General features: G+C 38.5%; 1 protein-coding gene and 1 long non-coding RNA gene across 4 annotated transcripts in view; one reads left to right on the plus strand and one right to left on the minus strand.

The window, feature by feature from the left end:
- LOC134731718 (uncharacterized) overlaps positions 1-8799 on the plus strand; it is an 82099-nt gene extending 73300 nt beyond the window's left edge. Inside the window, exon 5 of one of the 2 annotated variants that reach the window (XR_010114219.1) lies at positions 8606-8799. This is a non-coding gene — a long non-coding RNA (uncharacterized lncRNA). Of the gene's footprint in view, positions 1-3574; positions 3731-8605 lie in introns of those variants that run through there. The other variant, XR_010114217.1, reaches the window with a different exon arrangement.
- ITFG1 (integrin alpha FG-GAP repeat containing 1) overlaps positions 1-14781 on the minus strand; it is a 305320-nt gene that overhangs the window by 60730 nt on the left and 229809 nt on the right. For both annotated transcript variants that reach the window (XM_055233174.2, XM_063611898.1), the window contains exon 13: positions 13377-13420. In XM_055233174.2, coding sequence (XP_055089149.1) covers positions 13377-13420 — 44 coding nt within the window. The remainder of the gene's footprint in view (positions 1-13376; positions 13421-14781) is intronic.

Consider the following 14781-nt stretch of genomic DNA (forward strand, 5'->3'; position numbering starts at 1 on the left):
AATTTGTATGACAATAATAGTACAAATTGAGGGGGAGTGAATAAACTGAGATATGTTAGAGCAAAGTTTTTATAAGCTACTAAAATTAAGCTGGAATTAATATGAACTAGATTGTTTCTAAGTTACGATGTTAATTGTAATCCTGAGAGCAACTACTAACAAAATAACTTTTTTTTTTTTTTTTTGTGAGACCGAGTCTCGTTTTGTCACCCAGGCTGGAGTGCAGTGGCGCAATCTGGGCTTACTGCAACCTCCGCCTCCTGGGTTCAAGCAAGTCTTCTGCCTCAGCCTCCCAAGTAGCTGAGACTACAGGTGCGTGCGACCATGCCCAGCTAATTTTTTTTGTATTTTTGGCAGAGACGGGATTTCACCATATTGGCCAGGCTGGTCTCCCACTCCTGACCTCGTGATCTGCCTGCCTCGGCCTCCCAACCAAAGTGCTGGGATTATAGGCATGAGCCACCGTGCGCGGCCCAAAATGACTTTTTAAAAATAGAGTGAGGCCGGGTGCGGTCTCTACCAAAAATACAAAAATTAACCGGGTGTGGTGGTGCAGGCCTGTAGTCCCAGCTACTTGGGAGGCTGAGGCAGGAGAATGGCGTGAGCCCGGGAGGCGGAGGTTGCAGTGAGCCTAGGTCACGCCACTGCACTCCAGCCTGGGCAACAGAATAAGACCCCGTCTCAAAATAAATAAATAAATAATAAATAAATAAAATAAAATATAAAAATAGAGTGAAAGAAACAACAAAATTAAAATCATATCCTAGAAAATCATATCCTAGAAAATGCATAGTATAAAAGGATGCAGTAATGGTGGAATTGAGGAACCAAGAAAATATGACATATAGAAAACAAAAAAATGACAGCCATAATCTGCCTTATCACTAATTTCATTTAATATAAATGAGTTAAATGCTCCTACCAAAAAGGCAAAGACTAACCAAATGGATAGAACAATATAACCAACTATATGCCACCTACAGAAGACACACATTAGATTCATAGACAACAGATAGGCTGAAAGTAAAAGCATGGAAAGTAAAAGGTATATCATGGAAAAAGAAATCAAATGAGAACTGCAATGGCTATGCTAATATCAGATCAAATACACTTAACACAAATTGTTTCTAGACACAATAAAAGACATTGTATAACGACAAAAGGGTCAATCCATCAAGAAGACATAACAATTATAAGCATATATGCACCTAGCCAGCATAGCCCCAAAGAATTTGAGGGAGAAACAGATAATTCAACAATAATAGTTGAAAACTTCAGTATACCAGTTTTAATAATGGATAGAAAAACTAGACAGAAGATCAACAGGAAAAAAGAAGATGTGAACAACACTGTAAACCAACTAGACCTAACAGACATGTAGAGAACACTGCATCTAACTCCAGCAGAGTACATATTCTTCTCAAACACACATGGAATGTTCTCCAGGAGGGACCTGGAGAACACAAAACAAGCTTTATGTTTTATGGTATGCTAGACCATAAAACAAGCTTTAGTAGATATAAAAGTATTGAAATTGTACAAATGATATTCTCTGATTGCAATAGAATTAGAAATCAACAACAGAAGGAAATATGCGGAAACTAAACAACATTTTAATAAATAAATACCAATGAGTACCATAACAAAGTAGGAAAAACTCATTGATAAAGTTTTAAAATCCACATTGCAATCAACGTTAAGAAACTGTCATTTGATGACTTTTGGCATATATCAATTATCTGAATAGGATTTTTTTTTTCATTTTTCTTTTTTTATTATTATTATACTTTAAGTTTTAGGGTACATGTGCACAATGTGCAGGTTTGTTACCTATGTATACATGTGCCATGTTGGTGTGCTGCACCCATTAACTCGTCATTTAGCATTAGGTATATCACCTAATGCTATCCCTCCCCGCTCCCCCCCACCTCACAACAGTCCCTGGTGTGTGATGTTCCCCTTCCTGTATCCATGTGTTCTCACTGTTCAATTCCCACCCATGAGTGAGAACACGCAGTGTTTGGTTTTTTGTCCTTGCGATAGTTTGCTGAGAATGATGGTTTCTATTAAAACACTCCCTTATCTATTACATAGTTATGTGAGGCTGAATTTTTTTCATCTATTTCAACCAAGGCAACATACCACAAAAATCTGAATGTAAAAGGAGGTAAGGGAATATGCTATCTTCTGTTACACTAAGCAGTAAAGAGATTTGTAATAACATAAAGCAATGCCTCTCTTTCCCTAATATTTTAATATGAAAAATATAGTTTTAAAAAGAATAAAATTGGTTATGTTAATATAATGGGTTATCTTTTAAAAACAGTATCATTTAAAATTATTTCAGTTTTAATTTCAAATAAAGTAATGTCAGTAGATATATCTAACATAAAGAAAAGCTCTTTGGGGTCCATAGACCAAGAAGTTTGAGAATTGCTCTTCTACACCATCTGTAAAATGAACAATTCAATTCCCAATTTCCTTTCCCAACTGAAATGATACAACTGATACCTGGGCCTATAGGTCTTTTGGTTTCTTATCCCATATGTCATAGCATTAAACTTCATTTTTTTCTTCTAAAATAGTGCCACTTACCTCCATATGAATGTTTAGTACCAAATATACTAAAAATAGTTATGCTCACAAAAAATGCCAAGAGATCTGGAATAATTTTTACTTTGTGTTTCTTCTATACAATAAAGGTACAAGGAGTATTGCTGTATCTTTCATACCTTTTACATACTTGGGTTATATTAGGGCGTCCTTTTAAATGTCACATCTGATGCTTGTTCAAAAGAATTCAGGGAAGTTAAATTTAGACATATTAGTGATGGTTCAATTTTTCATACTATCAGTAAAAAAAGACTATCATTGGCACCCTTTTTCTCATTCTAGGATGTGTCACATTGATGTAATGCAGTTAAGGTGTTGTATCATATAGATTCTTTCTAACTAACCTGATTTCTTGTGTGCCTATTGTCTTATAAAATTGGGGTTGGAATACCTCTGTTTTCTTCAGAGACTTTTTTAGTAAGCCAAATAGTGGTTTCTATGTCAATGTCAATTATCTGATTGCCTAGGGTTTGTTTCAAGGTCTTGGGCTCCTACAATGGAGTGCAAATAATACTTCAGATCATTGGCTCTGGATGATGAAATAAAAATGGAAAAACATATAAAAGATATTGTATTAGGTATAATCAATAGGTATTATATGATATAAATTCATGATTCTAAAATATTAGAGAAATAGCTGACTTATAGAATGGACTTAACTTTTCTCAAGGGTAATTTTTAAAAATCCTGTTTATTTTTTAAGTGAACACTCACTGGCATTTGTCTTTATCTTCATTAACGTTAGCTGTAATGCCCAATTTAGTTTAATATTGAAATTTTTATATTGTTTCTTGCTCATTTCTTTAAGACATTAAATAAAATATTATTTACTTTACTTTTGGTTATTTTCCTGTGAAAACTGCAAGGTATTTTCCCTCTGACTAAGGTAAGTAAAGGACTGTAAAAAGGCATATTAAATGCAGAAAATATCCATATCATCGTTTTTCTATCTTTGGTACAGGAAGCATGATATTATCACTGTCAGGTGTGACAAAAGAACGGCAAACAGAATTGAGGAGTGAGTAATATTTTAAGGAATGTCAAATAAATCAGTTATAATCAATAAATAGTGGTTGAAGTAATGCCTGCTATACTTTAAAGCACGGTAAAACAGTACCAAGTCAGATCATTCACTTCACCAAAATAAAGACAAGAAGGTTTTTTTTGTAGACAAGGTCTCACCCTGTTGCCCAGGCTGGAGCCCAGTGGCGCGATCACAGCTCACTAAAGCCTTGACTTGTGCTCAGGCGATCCTCCCACCTCAGCCTCCTGAGTACCTGGGATTACAGGTGTTTGCCACCACATGTAGCTAATGTAAAACATTTTTATTCTGTAGAGACAGGATCTCACTATGTTGCCCAGGCTAGTCAGACAAGTCTCGAACTCCTGGGCTCAGTCTTCTGCCTCAGCCTCCCAAAGTGCTGGGAAAGATAAATGTACTTGGCCTGTACTTTGTCAGAATGTTCCTAAATAGAACAGGTAAAAGCCTGAGACCCCTTCTGATTGAAAAGATTAAAAAGTTAAAGTCACCTTGTTCTGTTGCATATATTAAAAATTAATTGTTGTAACAATGGAAACAACTGTGTTTCATTAGGGGGTATTTCTGTGAGCATTAATAGGGAATGTTTTTCCTTTGCATCAGAGCTTTTCCAGAATGCATTTCTCTTGTAAATAGCTTGTAATTTATTTTTCAAGTTTTCATACTTAACAGTGAATATACTATTGGGGTGAGAGATGCGATGGTAAACTTATCAATGACGGCCCATTAAAAAACAAACCAAATTCTAGAGAAAGCTCATTTATTCATACCTCAAATATTTGTTATGTAACTATGTGTCAGGCACTGTGCTGGGGAGTAAAGACCGAATAATCAATAAGACACAATCCTGAAGGGACTTAACACAGATACTCGCCCACTTTAAACTATAATAAGTGACAGTAGTAGGACTAGGCATAGGATGCTAAGAAACAACAGAAAGTGCATCCAATTCTATGTCAAAGGAAAGCCAGGTAATGCTTTCTCAGAGGAAATATTGTCTGAGTGCCAACCTGAAGGTCACACAGAGCAAACCAGGAGAAGGTGAAGAAGAGAAGGCTTCGTTACAGAGGCAGGTGCAGGAGCAGGAGGTGACAGAACATAGCGGTTCAGAGATCTGATTATAGAGTTGTGGGAGGGCGTGAGGAAAAACTGCAAGAGATAAGGCTGAAGGGGTAAACCAGGGCTCTATCTCAGGAAGCTAGATTTAGATCATATCTCAAGGGTAAAGGGTAGCCACTGAAGGTTTGTGTTTTAGAAAGATCACTGTTGTAGTATGTTTTTGAAGGATAGCTTAGATAACTGCAGCAGTCAGGCAAAAAAAAAAAAAAAAAAAAAAAAGTCCTGAAATAAAGTAATAGGACAGAGAGAAGGGACAGTTGTGGGGAAAGAATGATAATCTAGTAGATTTGGGAGACAAGGGAAAGGAAAAAGTGAGCCAGGGAACATGAGAAGAGGACTGGGTTTTGGGGGGTGGGGAACATTACATTTCAGGGTCCTTCCTTGTAAGGGACTTAGATACAAAGGTCTGATGTTCAGGAAAGTGGTTGAGATCACTTAAAGAGTTTAGAGTAGTTGCCGCTCATGTGCGGTTTCGTGTCCTGTGGTTTCAGTTACTCATTGTACAATACCATAATGTATTTTGAGAGATAAATATTCACATAACTTTTATTACAGTATATTGTTGTAACTGTTCTATTTTATTATCAGTTATTGTTGTTGTTAATCTCTTACTGTGCCTAATTTCTGAACTAAGCTTTATCATAGGTACGTACGTGTAGGAAAAACAAGGTGCATAGGGTTCAGTACTATCCGAGGTTGCAGGCATCCACTGGGGATCTTGGAATGTGTCTTTGTGGACACGGGGGGACTATTGTATATATAGTGAGAAGAGAACCTAGGATGGAACCTGAACATGACCAACATTTAAAAGATAGGCAGAAGAGAAGTTCATAAAGAAACCCGGAAGAATGGCCAGAGAGGTAGGAGAAGAGCTGGGAAGAAAGAGCAGGAAGGCAGCCGAGAAAAGGGAGTGTTCCTGTAAGTGCTGGCAGTATCACATGCAGCTGCAGCGGCATAAGCTCAAAGGCTAGACGGTAACAATGGGTTAAGGATACTGAGGTGAGGAATTTCAGAGATCCAAATGCAGGCAACTCAAGGAGTTTGGCTGAGAAAAGAGAGATGGGTAGTAGCTGGAGGGGATGTGGGTTTCAGAAGGTATATATGTATATATGTACAGATAAGAGACTCAGGCATCCTTAACTGCTGAAGCAAAGACACCAGCAGACAAGTGGAGGCCAGATACACAGGCCAAATAAACAGTGGAACAAGGTCCATAAGGTTCCTGGAGAGGAGGCAGGTGTGACCCACAGCACAGCTGACGCACTGATTTTCAGTCAAGAGGGAAAGCAATGAGAATGGCTGTGGAGGAAGGGATTATATTTAGTGCTGCAGAGGTCAACTGACAAATTGTTATTATTATTATTATTTTTGAGACGGAGTCTCGCTCTGTCGCCCAGGCTGGAGTGCAGTGGCCAGATCTCGGCTCACTGTAAGCTCCGCCTCCCGGGTTCACGCCATTCTCCTGCCTCAGCCTCCCAAGTAGCTAGGACTACAGGCGCCTGACACCATGCCCGGCTAATTTTTTGTATTTTTAGTAGAGACGGGGTTTCACCGTTGTAGCCAGGATGGTCTTGATCTCCTGTGATCTCCTTGATCTCCTTGTGATCTGCCCGCCTCAGCCTCCCAAAGTGTTGGGATTACAGGCGTGAGCCACCGCGCCCAGCCCAACTGACAAATTATTAAGCACCAGCCCGTCTGTTAGATTCCAGGATTACTGGCAAGAAAAAAAGATACTGTTTTCTGCCTCCATGGAGCTCTTTGAAAGGAATGTGCACAGAGTCTTTTTGTATATGGGGAAGTCAAAGACTACTTTTAAACCGTCTGTTCTCCAAGGGGAAATATACTTATCTGGCTGCTTCTAGATTCATAATCCACAAAGTGGAAAAAGTCACTAGGCTTTGATGAAAAGAATTACCAAGTCACAGAGAAAAACACCATTATCTCCACTGACATAGTGAAAGGTCAGAATATGCCTTATACTGAGAATAAAAGATTTCAAAAATTAGTTGGATATTTGAAGGAAAAAAAATCAGAAAACAGGAATATAAATACTCTTGATTCCCAGATATTTATGGTAGCACTCACTAATAATACTGATATTTACCATATTCATATTTCATAAATTTGTGATGTTTAAAAAGATTTACACAGTAAGAAAAAGTCAAGAAGCCTAGTATACCTCTAGTCGTACCTGAAACACAAATGGAACACCAACATTTCTCAAAATATTTGGAACTTACTATCCCTACCAATATAGGGATGTTATAGAGGCAGGGGTATAAACAATAACACTGACAAATAATAGCAGCTAAACTTTTTGAGTGTTTATTGTGTATTAGGGCCTACTATGGTCTATCTACATTAATTCCTCTAATTTTAACAATAACCTTAAGGTAATGTGATAGGCAGAATAATGGTACTCCAAAGATGTCCACGTCCTAATTTCCAGAGCGTGCTGAATATACTGCCAAAAAGGACTTGGCAGATGTAATTAAAGATCTCAAGATGGGTAGAGTATCTTGCAATATCCAGGTGGGGCTAACGTAATCACAAAGCTCCCCATAGGAGAAAGAGGAAGGCAGTATGGGTTAGTGCCAGTGATTTGAAGATGCAACACTGCTAGCTTTGGGTATGGAGGAAAGGGCCATGAGCCAAGGAAGATATGCAGCCTCAAGAAGCTGGAAGAGGTAAGGGGATGGATTCTCCCCAAAGCCTCCAAAAAGGAAGGTAGGCTTGCTGACAACTTGATTTTAGTTCAGTGAAACACGGTTCAGGCTTCCAACCTCTAGAACTGTAAGAGAATAAATCTGTGTTGTGTTAAGCCACTAAGTTTACATTAATTTGTTACAGCAGTGATAGGAAACTTACATAGGTTAGTTTTACAGACATGGAAAATGAGGCTTAACAGAAGTGAAATTACTTCTCCAAAATTACTGTAGATAGTTGAAGAGATTTGCATTTTATGGATTATTTTCTTTTTTGAAGTAGGAGGGAAGGTTAACTACTGAGAACTGGAAACTGGGAAAGTAGAAAGGGTATTAAATAGTTCTTATGAAGAAAGGGAACTTCTGGTATAGTAAGTAAAATGTGTATTTAAAACACACTGAAGTATTTAGAGATGATGGATTAGCCTTAAAATACTCTAGAGGGAGGAGTGGGTGGGATGGGTAGTAGGTGGTGGTATGGGTGAAATAAAATTGGGCATATAGTGATATTTTTGAAGTTGGGTACGGGCACAAGAATTTTATGTATTTGTTCTTGTTTTTTTTTTTTTTTTTGACAGTCTCATTCTGTTGCCTAGGCTGCAGTGCAGTGGCATGATCATGGCTCACTGCAGCCTCTACCTCCCCAGGCTCAGGTGATTCTCCACCTCAGCCTCCCCGGTAGCTCAGGTACAGGTGCACACCACCACACCCAGGTCATTTTTGTATTTTTTGTAGAGATGGGGTTTCAGCACATTGCCCAGGCTGGTCTCAAACTCCTGGGCTCAAGTGATCCTCCTGCCTCGACCTCCCAAAGTGCTGGGATTACAAGCATAAACCACTGTGCCCAGCCAAGGAGTTTTATTATACTAATTTATACTTTCATAGATGTTTACACATTTTTAAAACGTTAAAAAAATCAAGATAAAGAGCAATAAATGACACACAGGATACACTGATAAAAGCCATGAAGTAAAATGGACTAAAACAAACTTCAAATAAACCAAAACCAAGAAAAATGCAAGGAGAGCTTCCAGTTTCTGGTCTGACATGTAAAGTTCTTTAATGTTGTCACTGTAGTTCTCATAATAAGAAAAAAGCAAAGAAACGGAAAATCAACAACTTTTCTTAGATCTTTCAGAGAACTAAGGTCACAGGACAAACTGCTACTCTGCAAACTGGAAAGAGAGACAGGTGGAAACAGAGTCACAGCTTACAAGAAGCAGAAGCCCAAGAGCAGAAGATCAAAGATGGAGCCAACACAGGTAGGAAGACTTAACTGAAAAACTGCTGGAGGCCCAGTGTAGACTAGCTTGAGTGTTCAAAACTAAAAGGGTTCAGGGCAGGGGGGAATGCTCACACTTAACACTTTTATGAGTTTTACCTCCCGGAATTCCAGCAGATTCTCACTGTGAAGACTGGAGAAAAATACCTTCATGTTTCCAGCAGTAGCATGAGAAGGTAACCATTCTGAAATATGCCCAGAGCTCTCTGTTTTCCCTAACAGCCTGCCTTCAAAGAAAACTTTTACTAGAGCTTAACTGACTTGGGTTTAACAAAAGCCTAACTGACCTGGAGAAAGGGAAATACTCAACTTTAGCTCCCTCTCATCCTCCTGTCTCACCTATGTAGACAGGCAAGCTGAGAAGCACTTGTGAAGGTCACAGCCCAGGGACACAGGTTCACTAAAAGAGTGAGACCTAATGACAAGATGACAGAACACTTTTCCTATCCCAGTACTTCATCAGCTGGGCTCCTGTATAACAGGAATTACAGCCCAAAGCACTGTAAGCATTATCTTTCATTTAAGAAGGAGTCTGTAGGGAAACCGACACACCAGAGGAGACAAAAACAAGGACACTAGAGGAAATAATTGCCTCCAACACAACAGCTACTGTGAACAGTATATACAACCTAATTCCTAGTCAGATCAACCTTAAAACTTCCACAGTAAAGGTCTGTCTACCTTAGTTCCCTTTACTTAATACATCATATCCAGCTTTCAATAAAAAATTACAGGGCATGCTGAAAGGCAAAAGACAAACCAAAACAAAAAGTCCAAAGAAACAAAGGAAGTATCAAAACAAGACATATTACAAAATATGTAAATACAGCAGACATTTTGGAATTATCAGACCAGGAATTTAAAATAACTATGATTAACATGCTAAGAGTGCTAATGGAGAAAAGTAGACAACATACAAGAACAGATGGTTAATATATGCAGAGAGATGGAAACTAAGAATCAAAATGAAATAGAAATAAAAAAACTGTAATAAATGAAGAATGCCTTGATGGACTCATTGGTAGATTGGACATGACCTAAGAAAGAATCAGTTAAGCTTGACGATGCCAAAGGTGTAAATACACATAGTAGGAATACAAGAAGAAGAAAGAGAGAAAGGCAAAAGAATAAATATTTGAAGTAATAATGATTAAGCAATTTCCAAAATTCATGACAGACCTCAAGCCACAGAACCAGGAAGCTCAGAGAACACCAAGCAGGATAAATATTGAAAAAATCTATACCCAAGCATATCATATTTGAACTGCAAAAAATCAAAAACAAAGAGAAAATCTTGAAAGAAGCCAGAAAAAAGAAATGAAAGAAAATACGACTTGGATTCCATATAAAACTGTGATATAATTAAAAAAAGCTCATTTGAGGTTGAAGACCATGAATTAGGGTGACATGGTTTGGCTGCGTCCCCACCCAAATCTCACCTTGAATTGTAATCCCCATAATCCCCACATGTCATGGGAGGGACCTGATGGGAGGTAACTGAATCACAGGAGTGGTTTCCCCCATGGTGTTCTAGTGATAGTGAGTTCTCAGGAGATCTGATGGTTTTATAAGCATCTGGCATTTCCCCTGCTGGCACTCATTCTCTCTCCTGCTGCCCTGTGAAGAGGTGCCTTCCACCATGATTGTAAGTTTCCTGAATCCTCCCCAGCCATGCAGAACTGTGAGTCAATTAAACCTCTTTTCTTTATAAATTACCCAGTCATGGGTATTTCTTCATAGCAGCATGAGAACGGACTAATACAGAGGGGTAGTGCCAATACGCAGAGCTACAGGTTTTTCTTCAGAAATGCCCAGTATCCTAGGCATAGGAGGGAGTAAGAGATAGCTGGACTAACCCAGGGTTGAAATTTTCCCAGGCAGGTACACTGGAAAGTCAGTGCTCTATAGGACTTAAAGGTACTGGCAGAAGTAATGTTGGTGTGTGGTAACTAAATAAGGAGGTGGGCAAAGACAATACTGGGCTGATACAGGTCAAGAGACTAATGGTTTTAAAGTGGAACAGGTATAATTAGAGTAACAGAGTGGGAGGGCTGGAAAATAGGCTGTGGTCAGAGTTGGATAAATGAAATTAGGGTTTCAGAAGTGCAACCATTCTGGTAGATAAGGTCCGGGTTATGGCCATGGGAGTGAATAGCTAAAACTGAATATGAATAAAACACTCTGAAGTTTTCAAAACGGAGATGAAGGAATATGGGTGGGATCGGTTCATGAGCTGAGTAATTTTTTCCTCTTTCTTTATACCCGATAGTCTGCCTATCATGTGTGATAGAACACATAACCAGCAGAAGAGCTATTCAACTCATGAATTAACTCAAGTGGTAAAGAATACTATATGGGATGTATATTTTCTCTCTCAGCTTCACACTGGGTCGCATCCAATATAACACTTTTTACTATGATCTGATGTCAAAGGAATATGAAGAAGTACCACTTTTTCAAGAAGTAAATAATTTCGCAAGTGGGCATACATTTGACATTTGTGATACTGGGTAAGTACACCGTGCATTTGTTTACATGCTGATAAAATTGTGATCTATGATATCAGTAAAATATCAGAGAGAAGGAAAATGATATGTGTGAAGGGCAGCTCAACAGGATCTTAATTTCAAAGAAAGTCATAAATGAATAAATGGGAGGCAGATACATTATCTGCAGAAAAGCCCAAAGGTGCTGGGCGGTAACAGTAATCATTATAAAGGCAGCTCAGCATGTTGGACTTTACTTACGTGACTTTCCAAATGATTCTGTTCACTGTAAGACAGAAGTGGCTTAATATTTTAAGATAAGGAGACAGGAGGCCTTATGGATCTTAGAAGTGTCACCTGCCTGGCCAGGTGTGGTGGCTCATGCCTGTAATCCCAGCACTTTGGGAGGCCGAGGCGGGCGGATCATGAGGTCAGGAGATCGAGACCATCCTAGCTAACACGGTAAAACCCCATCTCTACTAAAAATACAAAAAATTAGCCGGGCATGGTGGCGGGCACCTGTAGTCCCAGCTACTCAGGAGGCTGAGGCAGGAGAATGGCGTGAGCCCGGGAGGCGGAGCTTGCAGTAAGCAGAGATCTCGCCACTGCACTCCAGCCTGGGGGACAGAGTAAGACTTGGTCTCAAAAAAAAAAAAAAAAAAAAGTGTCACCTGCCTTGGCTATACAGCCCTTACTATCAAACTTTCACCTAGAACTTGTAAGTAGAATCAGTGGTTTCAAATATAACTTTTTAAGGTTATTACGTGACCATGTAATAATCAAAGAGCCACAGAATGGAGATATGGTTAGTTAGAGGGAGAAATCTAGGTCTGAGTGTTTCACAAAGTGGGTAGATAATACCTGAATAACCAAGTCAATCTTTAGGCTGATGAATCCCATCCACAGTTTTACAGTGATATAAAAGTATATGGGTTGGACCTAACATTCACATGCATGCTGCAGTGACCATGGTGATGCCTCATCCCGATCTTCTCTTCAGGACCTACACACTTATTCCCTGAGCTGGCCTGTGTTGGCTGCTAACAGCTCACAGCAGGGTTCCTACTACCTGGAGATTGTTCTTAGCCAAAGGGAGCTGCCTCATATAAACGTTAACACTTTCCTGGCGGCCTGTCTGGATGTGATGTGTGACTGATACAAGAGTTCAAAAGCCAGGCCCCTCTGGCTCAGTACGGGCCACATTTGAAGGATCATCCTAGCTCCAGAGCTCCCCATGCATCTTCTCCTTCTGCCACTGCTGCTTTCTTCACTACTTCAGAGGTGTTGCCCCCAGTTTGAGTCTAGATTATATCCCTGTGTCAGGGTCTGTTTCCACACTTCTTAAATATGGGAAGTTTCCCAACTATACATAAAATATTGTCAGTGTAATGTTTAATGACACTGTAAGAAAATGAGACAATAATGAGAACACCTAGTTTGTATTGCAGTTCCACTATCTAACAGCTCCATGACTGGATAATTTAACTTCTCTGAGTCTCAGTTTCCTTATCTTTAAATAGGGGCTAATTTCTAATGAAACAAGGATTACTACAAAGACCCCAAACAGTTCCCTGTACACACACACAAACACATGCATGCTTTCAAATACAATATTCTTATTACAGTTTACATGAATTGGTTCTGTCAAAAACTAATTATTGTCACATTTGTTATTTCACTGAAACATTCTATTAGACAGCAAATCAATATTAAGACTACACACAAAAAAGTCACTAATTGCCTACTATATGCTTGGCTCTGTGACCTATACCAGGTACACAAGATGACGTGGTTCTTGACTTCAGGGGGTTACAGTCTCGTGTGGAGAGGCATCTAATCTAAACAAGTGTAATGAAATGTTATACATGCCAAAATGTCTTAAAACAATTGGAGGGGTGGTCATTCCTCTAAGGATATCAGAAAAGGCTTCATAAAGATGACTCTTCAGGTAAGACATTTTTTTAGGGAAGGTACTTTACTTTCAGCACAGTTTTCTTGAGTAATGAAAGATTCTTTAATCACTGCCAGATAGTAATGATATTTGATTATAATCTATAACAACTATTTTGTGTGTGTCTACTTATACATAGAATTTTTATAGACACATTTATAACAGACTTAAATTTACTTACTGTTATCTTACGAGGACAGTCATTAGAACACAGACCACTAAGAACTGTGGAAAAACAAACAACAGGCAATTATTACTATTATAAGTTTATATTTAAAGTGAGCTCTAATTTTCTCCCTAAGATCCATTAATATACTCTATTGATTCACAATCACAAGCAGAAACCAATTCAATTTCTTTAGATCTGAGCAAATTAAAGTTCTGTTGTTCACTTTATACCAATATTTCAAAAGCCTTTATTAAACTGTCAAGATGCTACTATTTTGTGAACTATATAGGTGAGATAAATTATGATTAGATCATACCATACCTAAAACAGAACCTGTTGCTTCTATTTTCCAATTAGTTAGCTAAATTCCAAGGATGACTTAGATTCTGACAGAGGGGTGCCAAATGAGAACCAACTAAAATGTATACTAAGAAAAACAAATAGAACATTCAGTACTTTATATCTCAAACTAGACTTTTTTCATTTATGTAATTCTGGGTCAAAGATTTTGGGTACCCTTGATAACTAATATAGAGAGCATAACTATAAAATAATTGATGAGTCTACAACAAATATACAAAATAACTTAATGATACATTTATTCTATAACCAGCAAAAAGGTTAAAATATCTAAACAATCTTTATCTAAATAATATGAGTTCTGAAATAAAACCATATTTCTACCACTTTTGGTGAAATGATACCTTTGATAAGAAAGCAGACATTATATGCTATTATTTAAAAATGCTATATGTTATAAGATAAAGAAAGAGAGCTGATAGTTCTCAGTAGGCACAAATTATTTTCTTAATTATGAATATTTGTCCGTAGATTAAAATATATCCAGAAGAAAATGGTTTCTTTTGTTTGTTTATATTACATGACTATGGAATGACAATCATTCTAATAGAAATGTTTGACTTAGGCAGGGTGTAATGATTTGAATGTTGCTATCCCCCCAAATTCATATCTTAGAAAGTAATAACCAATGTGACAGTGTTAAGAGGTGGGGCCTTTGTGAAGACAGTAAGTCACGATGGCTCCATCCTCATGAATGGGATTAATGCCTTGACAAAAGAGGCTCCAGTAGTTTCTTTTGACCCCTTCTGCCATGTGAGGACGTGGCAACAAGGTGCCATTTTTGAAGTAGAGGTGAGACCTTACCAGACACTGAATTTGCCAGTGCCTTGACCTTGGACTTCCCAGCCTCAAGAACTGCGAGCAATAAATTTCTGTTGTTTATAAATTACTCTAAGGTTTTTTTTTTTTTTTTTTTTGAGACAGTCTCTTGCTCTGTTGCCAGGCTGCAGTGCAGTGGCACGACCTTGGCTCACTGCAACCTCCGCCTCCTGGGTTCAAGCGATTCTCCTGCCTCAGTCCCTCCTGGGACTACAGGCGCATGCCACCATGCCCAGCT

The sequence above is a fragment of the Symphalangus syndactylus genome, chromosome 11, assembly GCF_028878055.3.
Source record: "Symphalangus syndactylus isolate Jambi chromosome 11, NHGRI_mSymSyn1-v2.1_pri, whole genome shotgun sequence".
Taxonomy (NCBI): Eukaryota; Metazoa; Chordata; class Mammalia; order Primates; family Hylobatidae; genus Symphalangus; species Symphalangus syndactylus.